The sequence below is a fragment of the Silene latifolia genome, chromosome 11 (assembly GCF_048544455.1).
Source record: "Silene latifolia isolate original U9 population chromosome 11, ASM4854445v1, whole genome shotgun sequence".
Lineage (NCBI taxonomy): Eukaryota > Viridiplantae > Streptophyta > Magnoliopsida > Caryophyllales > Caryophyllaceae > Silene > Silene latifolia.
This window is the reverse complement of record NC_133536.1, coordinates 184,499,690-184,516,777: the sequence shown is the minus strand read 5'-3', so window position 1 is coordinate 184,516,777 and position 17,088 is coordinate 184,499,690. Positions and strand designations below refer to the sequence as shown.

Here is a 17,088-nt window from a genome sequence, read left to right as displayed (position 1 = left end):
TTAAAGAACATCCTTGAGATTCTTGAGAAGAATTAAGGATTCGTTCACATGTTTGGATGACAAACTAAGTTAGGTGTTGAAGTGTTGCACAAACTTTAGTTTCCAAACTTAAAAGGGATTTGTTGAAATCCTAGGATGTTTTATTGAATAAGGAGTAAGAGACTAAGAAAAGTGTTTTAGTTTCGCGCGTTGCAAATTCTACAAAAGGAATCTAAGTAAATTGTGATAAAATCATCAATATAGGGATTAAGAGTGAATCCCTCTACAAATGATTTTGTCACATGTTATGTGATAACAGTGGGAGAATCTTTCAAGTTAAAGAGCCCAAGTATAGTTAGTAGTCTAGACAAATACTTAGATAGAATTCATGTCATTAGAGATGACATTGAATGGAAGGAAATAGCAATTAATAAAGTTGGAATATATGGATATCGGGTATATCCACTTGCCAAGCTTGTATTGCATTTTAAACTAGTGTTAATAATGCACTAATGATTATAGAATATGAAGTAGTAATAGTGTATTGACTATTCATATGTGATAATCGCATTTATCGTTTGAGTTTTATTAAACTCACCCGCTACCTTGTCGTATCCGAATGGGTTGTAGAGACAAATTGAACCCCATTAAAGTGAACTGGATTGACATGGTATTCGCCCCTAGTTACTTATATGAGGTGACGTCTCCAAGTGACTAGAGTGTGATGCGATTGATGGCAAGTTCAAGTGCCATAGAGTCATATGGGATGACTAGTCGATCATATAGGCAGATTTTATGGGACAATTTGTCGGGCAGTGACCGCTTATAGAGTTCTGGTAATTCATATAGCCTGGTCGTGGCAAGAGCTACTATAATATTCTTATGAGTCAATTCTTTTGACTAGAGACTATTCGCCCAAGTTGGCACAACTTCTGATTAGCTTTGATTTATACTCTACGATTTCGTAAATGAGGTCAAACTGGGTATATTTTGGGTTATGATGGACTGTGGCTGAACGAAGGGAATAGGGCGATAGGAATTATCCACCCCTTGTCAGGGTTGTTTGAAATCTCAAGGCCACTCAAGAGTAGTTAACTGGAAATGCGTGTCCACGCTCGGAAGGTATCTCTGATAGATAATTCCGGTCAGATAGTTAATCTCCAGATCGAGAAAACCACTCAAGATATGATCAGGTGTAAGTACGACCTGCAAGACACCATGCATTGAGTGGGAGATTGTAATAGGACAAGAGAATTGGTGACGCACACTTGTCGAGGACAAGTGGGAGATTGTTGGGAAATGTGTCCTCAACAATAGTGCGATCACATGATTTAATGTCATAATTAAATCTCATACTAAGAATACGTGAGAGATGATTCTTTATATAGTCGACTGACCGTCATTAATCGGTAATGATTGGCTAACTAGAGTTTGACATTACTGTCGTGTGACGGTGATGGTCAGTTGATCCCTTTAGGTCACACCTATAGGATGAGGCCCAAATAGATATTTAATTAATTGTATGCGATACGAATTAATTAATTCCTTAATTATGGGGGTGCAATTTTGCGTCTTATTGTAATGTGATTAAATAAGATTTAATTTAGTAATTAAGTGTTAATTTACTAAATTAGTTGAGGTATTATATAAGTTTAGAGGTAGAGGTAATTACTTATTTAAAGTTACAATAAGTTATAATTTTAACTAACTAGTAATTATGGGACCCATTATATGTTGATATAATGTTAGTATACTACTCAAAAAGTGGAGTGTATATTATATTATTAATTGTAATATTTAAGTGTTAAATGATTACATTAATAACTAAATATGTAAGATAGTTAAACATATGACTTATAAGCATTTGTGGGACAAATGACAAAAGGCAAAAATGGACCAAAATGGTTCCATATTTTCGGCCATATGGAAGAGCAAAAGATGCTCTTTTGTCTTTTTTGGTTTTTGATTAAAGCATGATAGTGACACTACATACTAGCTTTAATCATACATATTCTTACACTACTCTACCTATACTAAACAAAAGAGCAAAAACAAAAAGAAAATATTCCCCCTTTTGCATGAGAGCCACCGGTTTTGGTGCTCTTTATATGAGCACTTGTTGCTCATTTTTGCACTATTAGTTTTTGCTCATTTTGTGTCATCTCTCCTCACATGCAAAGTGATAAAAACTCTCCAAAATACTAATACTCTCCAAATTATTACTAGAAGTAGTAATATTAGAAATATTAGTAATATTAAGGGAACATTTCTACTACATATCTAGTTAATATTAGTAGGAATTTTTGGGATTAATCTTGGGTGCAATTTATTGGAGTGGCTTCTATACTTGGAGTCTTAGGAGGATCATCCATCATATTTAGCTCAAGAACAAGTGAATGAAGATGACCTTACTTGTGCCCATATTTTCGAACCATTTAACAATGTAAGGAACATTGTTTTTCTTATAAATCTTTCATTTTGTTATGCATGACTAGATCTAAAGAACATATAATTAACAAGTTAATTTGTTCACTATTAGAGGATTCTAATAATAGGTATATGAACCTAACAGAAATCAGCCAAGAGAAAACGCAGCAGGAGCTGCGCCTCTTGGAAGGATCGCAGTTCCTGCAGCGCCTCTTCCTGGGCAGGTTTTTTCCCAATTTCCATATTTCTTCCGGATTTCTTTCCTCATCCCATTTTTACCTAAATTCCTTCACGTGATTAGTATAAATAGAGGCCTCCGCCTCACATATTTTTCACGCGAGTGTCCGCCCTTCTCTTCTCCCTTTTGCATTCTAAGACCGCGCTCTTGCTTTTCAACGCCTACGTGCTTGCTCTCGCGACCACGTAAGCTCAGATCATTCTGAGTCTCGGTCACGTTGCATAGACCGACCAATTTGACCAACTCTACCTAATCAATCTAATCAATCTGTTTAAATCTTTTTTAAGGGCACATTCATTCATACATCGAGTCGAGCAATCACTAAACGACAACTTAGTCAATCTCGTTTCATCAAACATGTAAGTCTGAGGGTGTAAATCCTAATTTTATTATTATTTTCTGTATATAACATATATAAGAATTTATATCATTAATATGCTCAAAGCGTCTGTTAAAATCGTTTTTAAAACCCTTTTGGCGGAAACAGCAGAGAAACGACGTGGGGAAGAATCGCATCAACTCATGCGCCTTTTGGAAAGGCCGCAGCATCTCCCGCGCCTTTTCCAGAGGCTACTTTCAGTTGCTGCACTTCTTCTTCTTCCTCGGGTTTCTGTTTCTTTCGTCTTTTATTTTCTTTCTTCATTTTCTTTATCTTACTTCGCTAATAATCTTCTAATTAGTTTTTATAAATCTTTATCAACTTTTTTTCCGACTAAAATCCCTTATAATCAATATTTGCGGGTTTTCATCATAAATTCGAACCCGAGTTTAAGAGATTCGATTTTCTCATATCGAGTCGCTTGAATTCGTCTTTTGTACATACTTTTTTTTTTCCAGTTTCGTTACCCTAATTCCGTTTTCAAGTTCAAAGTTTTTAACCTTTTACAAAACCCGACATCGTAATTATGTAAATCGCCACGAAAATTTATTTAAACTTGTTCCATAGTCTGACTTGTGACGATATTAGTATGTGTAATCTGACTAAATCACTTTTATTCGAGTCTTACATCAATAAACAACATAAACTAACCAATGAACATTAACTAACCCACGGGTAGTGAAAGCTCATGTTTGTATCAAGAGATTTCACTACTATAGCGAATGAACTAGGAACCGACCCGACTCATGTTTGGCACGGACCTCTCCACAGACCAGGGTATGATAGCTTGGTATGGCAACCCACCCTTTAAACCAAAACCCTTCTAAAAGCACTCAGCATACCCTTTTAATGCCTATGCCTATGTTTGTAACTTGTATTTTATCACCTTTTTAAACAAAGCCATGACGAAATTTTCAAAACATTTCTTCAAAACGTAAAAGGTACATCTTTTAAAATAGCCTAAAAAGCTCAAAATCAATAAAATCAAGTCGAAACTCTGTCAAAATTTCGAAAGTCAATCATTTCAAAACTACTTTGAGTCGACACTCCTACAATCATACACACTGATTGTCAAGGATATCATTTCAAAACAAACATTTTCATAACCCATACGACACAAAAGACACACACGTTCTCCATTTTGAGTCGTTCCACGAGTTTTCTTTTTTTTTTGTTTCCTTCGAATAAGTGTGCAATGTAGTCGATTGTGTCTTGATTCGCCGTCGGTTCTTATCTTTAGTTCAAGATGGTCGGAACAAATGAAAGTCATGCAAACGTCCAAGGTCAACCCAATGGTAATGGTAATAATCAAGTTTTGGTTGCACTACTCCGGCTTCAAGGCAGTCAAGATGTCGCCTACGCTCGTTTCCAAACAATCGAAGGTCGCATAGTAGCCGTGGAAGCCAGACTTCCTCCCGCGGAGGGTCCTATTCTAGACATCCCTTTGCACGACGATCCTCCACCCTTCGAAAAGCCTGAAAACGATTCTCCACCTATCCTTACTGAAGCTGAAAAGTGTCTTCAATACGTAGAAGAGCAACTAATGTACCTCAAGGGAGATGACATCTACAGGAAAAATAGCCGAAAGTATGAAGCAGTGAATACTCAACTGGCAACCAACTTCAACATGACTGACATCCCGAAGTTCAAGGGGCACGAAAACCCTCTGAACCATATTCGTGCTTTCAAAGATTACATGTCTATCAAAGGCATTAAGCAAGAGATGTTCTTAAGGATCTTTCCTTCATCTCTCGACACTATTCCCAAACAATGGTTCTATTCTCTAGACCATAAGAAAATCTCCACTTGGGATGATGCTGCCATCGAATTCACTAAACAGTACGCAGATAATGCCGAGATTCAAGTCAACATGCGCACTCTAGAGGTTCTTACCCAAAACGAAAAGGAAGGTTTCACCGACTTCCTAAGTAGGTGGAGAAAGCCTAGTACCCAACTTGTTGAACGTACGGACGAGGCCACTCTTGTGGAGAAATTTGTGGACAATATAAAGCTTATCTGTGCGAATCACTTGAGGTACCAAAACATCAAGTATTTCAAAGATTTAACGGTGGAAGGTACGAAGATCGAAGACGATATTCGCAAAGGACCCTTGTCCAAAACGGTGGGACGCGAATATCAAGGTTCCACGTCGGTTAGAAATTGTTCCTATGGTTCAGTTAACAAAACCGACGATGTCAACCTCGTCGAATCATAAAAGAGAAACAATACATCAAAAAAGTTTACCGACATCGGTGACACATATACAAATGCGCTGAAAAGGTTGATAAAACAGGGGAGAATCCGACCAATAGGACCTATACCTGACCCAGAAAAGAATTCTAAATTTGGGGATGACAACGCTTATTGTGAGTATCACAGGGGTAAAGGACACGACACAGAAAACTGTTATAGGTTGAAGCATGCTATCCAAGACATGATCGAAGATGGATGATGCGTGTCTAAAGTATGAAGCAGTGAATACTCAACTGCCAACCAACTTCAACATGACTGACATTCCGAAGTTCAAGGGGCACGAAAACCCTCTGAACCATATTCGTGCTTTCAAATATTACATGTCTATCAAAGGCATTAAGCAAGAGATGTTCTTAAGGATCTTTCCTTCATCTCTCGACACTATTCCCAAACAATGGTTCTATTCTTTAGACCACAAGAAAATTTCCACTTGGGATGATGCTGCCATCGAATTCACTAAACAGTACGCAGATAATGCCGAGATTCAAGTCAACATGCGCACTCTAGAGGTTCTTATCCAAAACGAATAGGAAGGTTTCACCGACTTCCTAAGTAGGTGGAGAAAGACTAGTACCCAACTTGTTGAACGTCCGGACGAGGCCACTCTTGTGGAGAAATTCATGGACAATATAAAGCTTATCTGTGCGAATCACTTGAGGTACCAAAACATCAAGTCTTTCAAAGATTTAACGGTGCTAGGTACGAAGATCGAAGACGATATTCGCAAAGGACTCTTGTCCAAAACGGTGGGACGCGGATACCAAGGTTCCACGTCGGTTAGAAATTGTTCCTATGGTTCAGTTAACAAAACCGACGATGTCAACCTCGTCGAATCATAAAAGAGAAACAATAAATCAAAAAAGTTTACCGACATCGGTGACACATATACAAATGCGCTGAAAAGGTTGATGAAACAGGGGAGAATCCGACCAATAGGACCTACACCTGACCTAGAAAAGAAGTCTAAATTCGGGGATGACAACGCTTATTGTGAGTATCACAGGGGTAAAGGACACGACATAGAAAACTGTTACAGGTTGAAGCATGCTATCCAAGACATGATCGAAGATGGATGATGCGTGTCTAAAATATGATGTTTTACACCCTCTTTTACATGCATTTCAGAGCTCAAATGTGTAGTTTATTCTACTATATTCCTTTTTTCCGTCTACTTTCATGTTTTTGTGTAATATTGCAGAAATGTGAAGAACTCAGCAGAAATTGAGCCAAATCCGGTTCTGAGTGCTTGGCATAGATTTGACATGAAGTAAAGACTCGGGAAGTGAACTTGGTGCGCGTATCAAGGCTTGAAAGATAGATTTGCGAGAGTTTCAGAAGCGGATTACCAGCTGACTTGGTCTATAGACTGACCTACATGGTCTATAGATCGTCGAATCTTGAACAGCTTTATCGCAGGAGAAGAGCGATCGATCGATCGAATGAGGTCCATGGTTGATCGACCACATGAACTGACGTGCAAGTTTTTTTTTAAGTCAGAAGCTTCTGATATTCTCGGCCTTTGGTCGATCGACTGGTTGATATGGTCGATCGACCACTTATGCAACCTAACGAGAATTAAAAGAATTTTACCTAAGCCCATTTGTAATTAGGTTTGGAGAAGGGTTTTACATGACACCTATATATAATGTAACTCCTTCCTACTGCTTTAGATATAAGGATTTTTGGGAGAGATTCAGATACACATACCTAGTTTGTTCTACAGTTTTCATTAGTTTTCAATAAAGCGCTTCTTTTGCATCTGGATTCATTCTCTTGCTTTCTCTATTTCTGGTAATTCTTGTTCTAATTTTAGTTTACTTTTTATTCCTTCTTATTAGATTAGAATTGATTAGTTAGAATCCTTAAGCCTTAATTCCTTGTTTTATGCGGTTTTCTTGTTCATTTAATTTAGTTATGAATTCTGTTGTTTTCATCTTTAGTTTCGTTATTATTGTTAATTCCAGTATGAGCAGCTAAACCCTTCGTGCTAAGATGTCAGGGGATCTGTAGTGTAGGCGGCGTAGAATGTTGGAGTTAGTGTCCTCCACAATAGTGTGTTTACATAATAAATCTCATTAAAGGAATATCATCAGATATTTATTTATTTGATCCTAGTCGGCTGATCAACGTATATCGGTAACGGTTGGCCAACTAGGGTTTGACGTTACTGTCGTGAGACGGCGGTGTTCAGCTGATCCCTTTCGGTCACGCTTAAAGGAACGAGCCCCAACACGAAATCTAATTAATTGTATGAGATACAATTTAAATTAGTCCCTTGATTTATAGACTAAAATGTTAGTCGATTATTTTTAGAGAGATTTTGAGTTGCGAACTCGAGGAACGGCAGTTATTATTTAATTATGCGATAATTGAATAAAAAAATTTGGGAGACGGGTTTTAGTTAATTAATTGTTAATTCTCTAAAATTGTACTAATTGATTAATGTGATTAATATTAGTACGTAAATAATATTTGCAATGGTACACGTATATTTACGGAGTGATTTGGACGAATTAATTATGGAAGTATTTAAACATGAAACGATGTTTAAAATAAAATTACACGTATTTGTGCGACAAATATGAGAACCAACATGGACCCGTAAATGGGCAAGTGGACCGTGTAAAATAGAGTAGTGGATGATTACACACATAATCATTTCACCTTATCTTATATACTACCATAAGTTATCTTATATAGATTTTGCATGTCATGTAAGATTAAATAAGATAAGACAATTTGTCCACTACTACACTCAAAATCCACCCGCCATTTTTCCCTTCTTTTACTCCATCATTTTGTTCATTTTTCTACACTACGCTTGAACACTTTGCATGTGAAATCTTTCTCTTCTCTCTAAAATTAATATACATCATTTTACTAAGAAGTTAGTATCAAAAATTTTATTACTAAGACGTTAGTAATATTTACATATTATAAAGGGTAGTCTTACTTATATCTAGTTAATATTAGTAAGGTTGTTGGGTAAGTTCTTGGGTGGATTAAGGAAGGAGACCTTCTACTTTGGAGGTTGGTTTTTGGAGGATCTTCCATATTCATATAGCTCAAGAACAAACTAGTAAGGTGAACTAGTTTGTGCCCATTTTACCATAAAATCAATGTAAGGAAATTGTTTTTCCTTAATCTTTATGTTAATATGCTTTTATATTTGCATGCATGTTACATAGATCACTTAAATGATAAATTATGAGATAATTTAATTTTTATTAGAGAGTCTAATATGGATCTATGATCTTTCAAGTGGTATCAAAGCTTAGGCTTGTAATTTGCACGTTGATTTTAAGCATTTTAATGAATTATGAGATAATTTATAAAAACTCAAAAATTGTGTTAGAAGAGGTTTTAGCACGAAATTTTTGGGACATGCATACCTACTGATCTCAAAAGGTTTGTGGTATTTTTGGTGATTTTTGAAGTTATTTTGATATTTTTAATGATTTTTGGTAGAAAACCGAGTCAAAATGCCGTATTTTAGTTAAAAATTGGCTAAAAATAGTTAAAAGTTGATTCGGTGCATGGATTTTTTTATAGTATTTCATGCATGTTTTCTACTGATTGTATGCAAAAAGTTGAAGGTTGGTTCGAAGTTTTGCATGTTTATTGATTTTATGAGATAAAAGTCAATAAAAGTGAATTAATTAATCATAATTTCGAAACTTTTGATTCTACCCATGATAAATTTATGTACATTTAAAAATATTATTTAAATGTTAAAAGTGATTTTGCATGTGTGTTTTCACTTTGTTTTGATGTTTATTGGTTTTAGTGGTTAAAAACCGATAAATATCGATCTTTTTCTTCATAAAATTTATCCAGCCTTTTTGGGTAATTTTTCTGACATTTTGGTGTTGTTGGGAGTGTTCCAGAATACTAAAAATTTTTGTTTCAATTTTTTGGGTAATGTTTCCATTATTTTGGATTTTTACTTAAATATTATGATTTTACCGATTATTTTAGCAAAATATCACCAAATCAAACTAATTATATATCATAAAATTAGTGAGGACTAATTTTGATGTTCAAAACATTTTGGACAATTAGTTTGGACTTAAATGAGATTTAAGAGTTGATTTTTTTTTTTTTTTGGGAAAGGTTAAGTATATTAATCATCAACAAAGGAGTACAAAAAGTTCGTATATGTGACTGATTACAAATTAGTATCTATCAAGTATAAGCAAAACTGTCCTACTAACAATCTATTGTGTCAAATGTTGGATCCAAGCGTCATCTTCTCTAGGAATCACAGATTTGTTTCGAGTTCTGAACCGAGTGCACACAGACTGAATTCCCTGGGTAACAATAATGCCAGGTTGGGTGACTTTGGAGTACAATCTTGCTTTGTTATATTCCTGCCATATAAGATAGACCAACTGAATATAACAAGCACTAGTGATCCTTCTCACCAAAAGACTATTCCTTCTCCCTCTTCTACACCAGCTGACAAGTCCACGAGGATCAAAAGAGAATTGAAGCTTTTGTTGCAGTAACTGCACACATCTGGTAGTATATACGCAGTCAAAAAAGAGATGGTCATGAGATTCATCTTGACTGTAACAAAGAAGGCATTTAAGATCAGAGGCACCTCCCATACGAGCAAGACTGTCTTTAGTAAGTAATCTGCCTAGAACAGCAGCCCAATAAATAAAAGAAGCTTTAGGGACATTCATAGAGTTCCAGCAAACTCTCCACCAACTGACTTCAGGATTAGGCCCCCTTAACCAGTTGTACCCCTCTTTAACAGTGTAGGCAGCCTGCTTCCCCATCCAGCAATCAACAGAGTAAGCAGGCCTAAAGATGGTCATAATATGTCAATTTTTTTCCAAGACCAACTATAATCAGGTGGGGGATTATAGTTGGTCCAATGAGTGCCCTTCAAATAGATATGAGAAATCCACTTCACCCACAAATGATCTTTCTTTGAGGCAATCCACCACACATACTTCCCAAGCAATGCCTTGTTCCAATTTTTTGAGTGCTTGATCCCCAAACCACCTTCAGCTTTGGGCAGGCAACAATTATCCCAGCTCACTGCAGGGGCCCGTAAGTAAGAATCCTTGCCCCCATAAGAAATTACTACACAGACTATCAATCCTATTCATTATGCCATTAGGAATTAAGAAGATAGTAGACCAATAAGAATGCAAGGACTGTAAAACAGAGGTGACCAATGTGAGTCTACCAGCATAAGACAAATGATTAGCCCCCCAAGATCTAATCCTAGCAGTAATCTTATCCATAAGATTCCTTCCCTCAGTTTTAGTGAGCTTCTTAGACGAGATAGGGACCCCCAGATATTTGAAGGGAAGGGAGCCCTTCTTAAATCCAAAAACCTGCAAAATAGCCTCCACAGTCTTAGGTAGAACACCATTGAAGTAAATTTAAGTCTTCTCTTTGTTGAGACATAACCCAGAGGCAGCTGAGAAGGTAGCAAAAGCCCTTAGGAGCCACATAATAGAAGTATCAGTGCCTTTAGAGAAGAGAAGAAGGTCATGAGCAAATAAGAGGTGATTCAGTCTCAAATGACCACACAGTGGGTGGAATCTAAAATCATCTTGTTGCCCTACAACATTGAGAATCCTGGAGAGGTACTCCATACAAATAGTAAAGAGGAGTGGGGATAGAGGATCACCTTGTCTAAGCCCACGTTTGCCTTTGAAAAAACCAAAAGAATTTTCATTAAGAGTCAAGGAATAAGTAGGAGAAGAGACACAACTCATAATCCACCCAATGAACTGTTCAGGGAACTTAAGATGATGGAGCATCTGAGAGAGGAAGTCCCACTCAACACTATCATAAGCCTTCCTCAGGTCAATATTGACAAGACGCCTAGGGGAGGCAGCTTTCCTATTATATAGCTTCACAAGGTCCTGACAAATAAGGACATTCTCAACAATATTTCTACCTTTAATGAAGCCCCCTTGATTAACACTCACAAGATCAGGCAAGACCTTACCCAACCTGTTGCAAAGGAGTTTAGCAATACATTTGTATATAGTATTGCAACAGGCTATAGGTTTGAATTCAAGGACACTTGTAGGGTTACAGGCTATAGGTCTGATTATTGATTTTTACATGTTAAAAATCGATTAAATCCACAAAAACCGAGATGAATACCAACGATTAATAGATAGGGCGATTTTGGCATCATTTTACAGCATTTTATGCATATTTATTTAATTTGAATGAATGATTGTCATTTATTTAAAGTATTTATCTTGTTGTACCTAGTATGTCCTAGTTAATTTTAATCGTTATTACCCGAAATGAATGGGAATATCGATTTGTTTGTAATTAAATACGATCTCGTATCGTTGGTTTGTAATTAATTAATAGTTTTATTTGTTTTATTAATTAATGTATAATAGGAATAGCTATGTAATTCAATTGTAATAGTTATTTTTACCGGCGTTTCCAAAAGACGGATTACATCGAGACGGAGTCTATTTTTGGAAGGTGTTCCAAATCCCACAAGGAAGAGCCACTTTTGGAATGAAGAGGCAAGGGACCAAGGAGTTGGTTTCCGAAATGTAATAGACTAGTTTTTATTAACTAGGTGGCCATACTAGGATTTATTCATATGCTTACTTGTTTGCTTGTTTTATTTTCGCGCATACCAAAATCCCCATTCACATGCATTTTATTTTCGCGGTTGTCAATTCATGTCATTTACATTCACCGAATTAATTCACTTATAAGGAATTTATGACTAAATTAACAAGATCTCTCACATAACTAAAATTGAGATTAGCCTTACCAATTAGTAACACCTATGAATCTCTTGTTCATTAGAGCCACGCTCGCCCAAGCGGGGTGTTCTCTTTTTACCTTGAGTAAGTAGGGTGGTAAGCGGTTATCACACACCAAAATTGGTTGGACTCAACGGGATATAAGACGGTCTTGTGTTCCGGGGCTAGTAGATGGATTTAAGGAAATTCGTCGACCAAGAGTTCTAGAGGTAGAATTAGTCAACGTGACTTACCGAATTTACACAATTATGGGATGTTTCGCCCAAGCGATGCCTATTTTTGTCTAAAGACGGATCTTGGAATCATTTATATAATTTAGTGGGAGATCATTATATAAATGTTAAAACTTGTTAACATGTTTTCACAAGTATTTTTAAAAACATTGAATGTTATTTTTTCCTATTTTTCGTTCTTTTTCATTAATGTATTTACTATGACATCGCGCACTTCATCCTCCTTTCATCCTCTACTTATTATTATACTCGTTTCGTTCTTTCATAGGAAGCGGTTTCTTTGAAGGAATTAATGATTAGTAACATGATTTACCAATTCACCTACATAAGCTTACAACGATTTTTGCGATTATTATACAACTACACGTCCATACATATTATAAAGGGGTTTTATGTTGCAAACTCATATTACGAGTTTAAAAGGAAGTCACATTTTATCAAGAGAGTCTTGATTTTGGAAGTGACACCTCCATCATGAAGATGACGTATTAGTTTTAATTACTCAAGAGTAATTCAAAAGTTTGCGAAAAGAGTTTTCAAAAACACAAAAAATACTCCAATATGATACCGTCAAATGGCTCACATCGAGAAAGGCCAAATCGATTGTTTATGCGCTAAAGAGTTTAGACATATGATGACAATTGAACGGTTAGGTAGTCCAATTTCGCAAGAAATTGAGATTTTGCCACATATTTCACTCACTTTATAGTAATTCACTCTTACTAAGTGTATAAAATATCACAAATGACATGAAGAGGGGTCTTCATGAGATTTATTTTTGCTTGATTGAAGCAAAGAGGAATGTGAAAGTGAGTGGGAGTTAAGAAGAATTAACCCTAGATGTATGCGATAGAACAAAAGTTGAAAGAGACATCTACTCAATGGATAGGCTAGTTCCACTATCTTGGTATGAGATACCAAGTACGGGTCATTTCTTTATAAAGAAGTTTACATGAATTGATAAAACGTAAGACATCTAGCATAAGACATTTTTGTATCGAAATAGTGTTAGAGTAGCAATGATTTCGATAGGGACAAATGTATCTAAATTTAGTTTTAAAAGAATGTAATCATCTATGTTTATACATAGAAGGCATCACTCATGTAATTTAAAACAAAATGTTGTACCTACTCCTATGATGACTTGGTGGTTGGTTTAGACCACTTAAGTTAAAGGAATTTTACATTCTTCACGGAAATTAAATATTATACTATCTTGTAGATTTTAATGTCTCTGATTCGGTGAACCCAAATTGATCAAACCTCAAGTGAATTTGTTTCACGTATAAACGATTAGCACATCGAACGACCATTTGATTGAGAATCTTATGGTGTGTGTGCATAAATTATGTTTTCTTTTGCTGAAAAAAAACACAATAGTGAGGTGATTGACCATATACATACGGATGTGTAAGGCCAATAGTTGGTTATAAATATACTTCGTTACTTTAACCGTAATGTTAAGTAGATATGAAAACCTCATATCTATTTAATAAGACATAAAAGTAATTTTTGAAACGTGGAATATTTTCAAAATGAAGTAGTAAACCAAAAGCACGTCAAGATCAAGATGTTGATCGGAAGTTTCATAGTAATGACTCTGAAGATCAAATGGGTAATATCAAGTAATGATCTTGATAATCCCTAAGAAGGTTGTGAACCAGTTCACATAATACCTTCTCCTTGGGACACCATAGAGTATGGTGTAGTCAAGTATATAAACCGAACTTTATGAGATATAGTTTGAGGTTTTTCGCAATTTTGTAAGCTATTTTCTCACTAAAAGTTTAAAACCCGACTATAATAGCCTTACTGACTCCATATGAGATATGGATAGGGAGAGTCCCTAACTTGTCTTTTTATATATTTGGGATCATAAATGTTTATGTTCAGAACCAATTTGTGTATTTGTGAAGGTTATCCAAAATTGAACCACTTGGTTTTTACTCCAAAACGAGAACAAAGAGTTTGTGGCTCATAATACTGTCTTTCCAGAAAGATTTTCATTTTCTGGAAGAGAGAGTGGGAGAAATTTTGAACTTACGGAAGTCCAAGACCCACAAACTGAGTACAATGCAAGAAGATGTTCTTTATTGAGGCTCAGTGGTGAGTACAATGCAAGAAGACGTTCTTTATTGTGGCTCGGTGGTTATAAGGAGATAATTTTGCGACAATATTGCGTTACTTTCAAAAGTGATGAATCTTAAACCCTCATCAAAGGCTTTTCTATAGTATGAACTCTATGTGATGGCGTGTCACCATGCAATTCGAATTTATCTCCTTGCACACGATGCGATAAGGAAGGAAACACGAGATGTTTTCAAAGACTTGATTTAAGGTGAATACTTTGGTAGGTTACCTTGATCTTATCATAGAGGTTACATAAGATGTTTAAAATTTGGGTTTGTTATAGAGAGTGTTGTGTGATACGTGCATATTCTATACACTTTATCTGCGGTTTTGGCACGTATTTCTATGCATAATTGTTAGCTTAAGGCTACTATTTCTCCCGAAACGGTTTACTTTGTATTTTCTATGATTTGTTGTAGGAATGAGTGGAAGTAAGCTAAATAAAGCCTAATTCGTCCTCCGGAGGCAATTTCAAGGAAGCCCAGAAGAAGGAGAGTCGTACTCACTCACCTCGGGATGCGTGCATTGGAGTGAGGAGCTGTTTTTGAAGAAGAGGAAGTGTTTCGCACAGCACCATCATCGATCGACTAGGTGTAAGGTCGATCGACCACTGAAGCTCATCGAAGCTCTTTGGATTTGTTACAACCGATCGATCGACCACGTGACCGGTCGATCGACCGCTTTTCGAGCTGATACGTTTTTCTTCGTGTTAGACTTTTAAAAGCCCAACTTGTAATTAACTTTCAGTATCTTTTTATCAGTAGAACGCAACAACTTTTAGGTTATGCTTTTCATTCTGGAAAAAACTCAGTTTTAGATCTAGCTTGGAGACGGAAACCTTCGATTTTCAATACTTTGTTCTTGAATTCAATTAGTAAGCTTTTTATGCAATTCTTTCTCTTCCTTATTTCCTTGTTATTTTGATTCTTGTTTTCATCAATTTAATTTCAGCAATTGAGTTCTTTCCTTTTGTTTTAGTTTGATTCAATTATGTCAAATTTGTTCTTTACTATTAATTTTGAAGTTAGTATAGTTATAATTATGTGTAGGTAATTTCTTTGATTCGGAACAAGGGGAGCCATGGTATTAAATTAGGATTGTTGTGTAGTATGAGTTCTTCCGTATTGGTCTTGTTATCTTTTGATAAATTTCTTTACTAGATTGAAAGATTGGTAATTTGAATTATCGTTAGATTTGGAATTTCTCTTGAGCGAAAGCTTTGATAAATTCTAGGGAATTAATAGACCGTGAGGTTATTTGAGCTTTGATCGAAAGGCTAGCTTATTTTCCCTGAGACCGTATTATAAGACCTCTGCTACCTTACTGACCTGATATTTGCCATGGTGAACCGAAGTTTCCAGTCTTTTCTTTATCCTGTTGAGAATATTTATTTTAGCAATTAGCCATTTAATCAACCAAACTCAAAACCCCCCCTAATTAATTGTTACTTTTATAGACTGAAAAATAGCAAACAAAATCAACCTTGTCTCTCTGTGGTTCGACCCTTACTATCACTAGCTATAGTTTTAGTTTGGAATTATAAATTTAATTTTGGTACTAAACGACGGTATCAAATTTTGGCGCCGTTGCCGGGGAGACGGTGTAATTCTGTTTGCTTTATTTTAGTTTATTTTTCTTGTCTCAAGGAACTTTTGTTCCTTGATACCGTTTCTTACCTTTGCTTCTAGTTTTGCTTTTGCACAGTTAGAAGACAGGTTTTTGAGAGGAAGACTTGAGTACTCTTATTTTGGCAATTATGGCTACAATATACGATAATCTACAGCCAAAGGAACACCATCTTCCGACGGGTTACCAATTACCTACCCCTACTACGGGTAGCTTCGTATTTCGTTCTTCTTATATCGATTTAGTGGAGCGAAATCAGTTTGCTGGTCTACCAGATGAGGACCCCTTGAAGCATATGGAGATTTTCACGGACTACTGTTGTTCCATACCTATACCAGCTGGGGTGACTCAGGATGAAGTAAAGGGGTTGATGTACTTATACTCCTTGAAGGATTCAGCGTCACGGACTGGCCATCTCTAGCATTAGCCTTCTACAAGAAGTACTTCCCACTTTCAAAGACTGACGCCTTGAGAAGTAAAATCACAAGTTTCCAGCAAGGAGCCGATGAGGATTTTTGTGAAGCATGGGGACGTTTCAAAAGTTTGGTCCGAGCTGTTCCTCACCATGGTTTTCAGCAATGGTATCTTTGCAACCTATTTTATAACGCTCTATATGATGATTACAAGGTCATCCTGGATGCAGCTGCTAATGGCAGGTTTCAAAACAATACCGGTCAAAGTAAAGGTTGGAACACTATTGAGGAGATGGCAGTCCATAGAGCTGAGTTTGGAAGTTCACGTGGAAAGTCACGAAAGCAAAGTGATGAAATGACTGCCGTTGTGACACTTATAACTTCCATTTCTACCCGTCTCGAGAAGCTCGAGATTTCTGAAGCTTCCAAGGAGAAAGTCGAAAATCCTGCTCAAAACTCAGATGAGATCGAGAAGTTGAGAGAGATGGTCCAACTCCTTTTGGTTCAAGTGGCGAATATGGAAGCAGCCGGGATTGAGTCCTCAAGGAATTTTGTGAAACAATTGGAGAATATGGAGGCTAAGCAAGCTGCTAATTCTTCAAGCAAATGTGAAGGGCCGGTTGAGACGATCAATGCCATCAAT

The 17,088-nt window shown here is 36.4% G+C and overlaps 1 protein-coding gene and 1 non-coding gene across 2 annotated transcripts; both read right to left on the bottom strand.

The window, feature by feature from the left end:
* Positions 1–9,493: 9,493 nt before the first annotated feature.
* Positions 9,494–10,099, bottom strand: LOC141614466 (uncharacterized). Its single transcript, XM_074433211.1, has one exon. It carries the CDS (start codon positions 10,097–10,099, stop codon positions 9,494–9,496), a length of 606 nt encoding a protein of 201 aa, XP_074289312.1.
* A 6,398-nt stretch (positions 10,100–16,497) lies between these two features.
* LOC141615953 (small nucleolar RNA R71) lies at positions 16,498–16,604 on the bottom strand. The gene has a single exon (XR_012530337.1). It is a non-coding gene; the product is annotated as a small nucleolar RNA R71 (small nucleolar RNA).
* Between the last annotated feature and the right edge of the window lie 484 nt (positions 16,605–17,088).

Excerpts from the sequence above, each read along its gene's own strand:
- LOC141614466 (XM_074433211.1), bottom strand. The coding sequence starts at position 10,099 with ATGACCATCTTTAGGCCTGCTTACTCTGTTGATTGCTGGATGGGGAAG.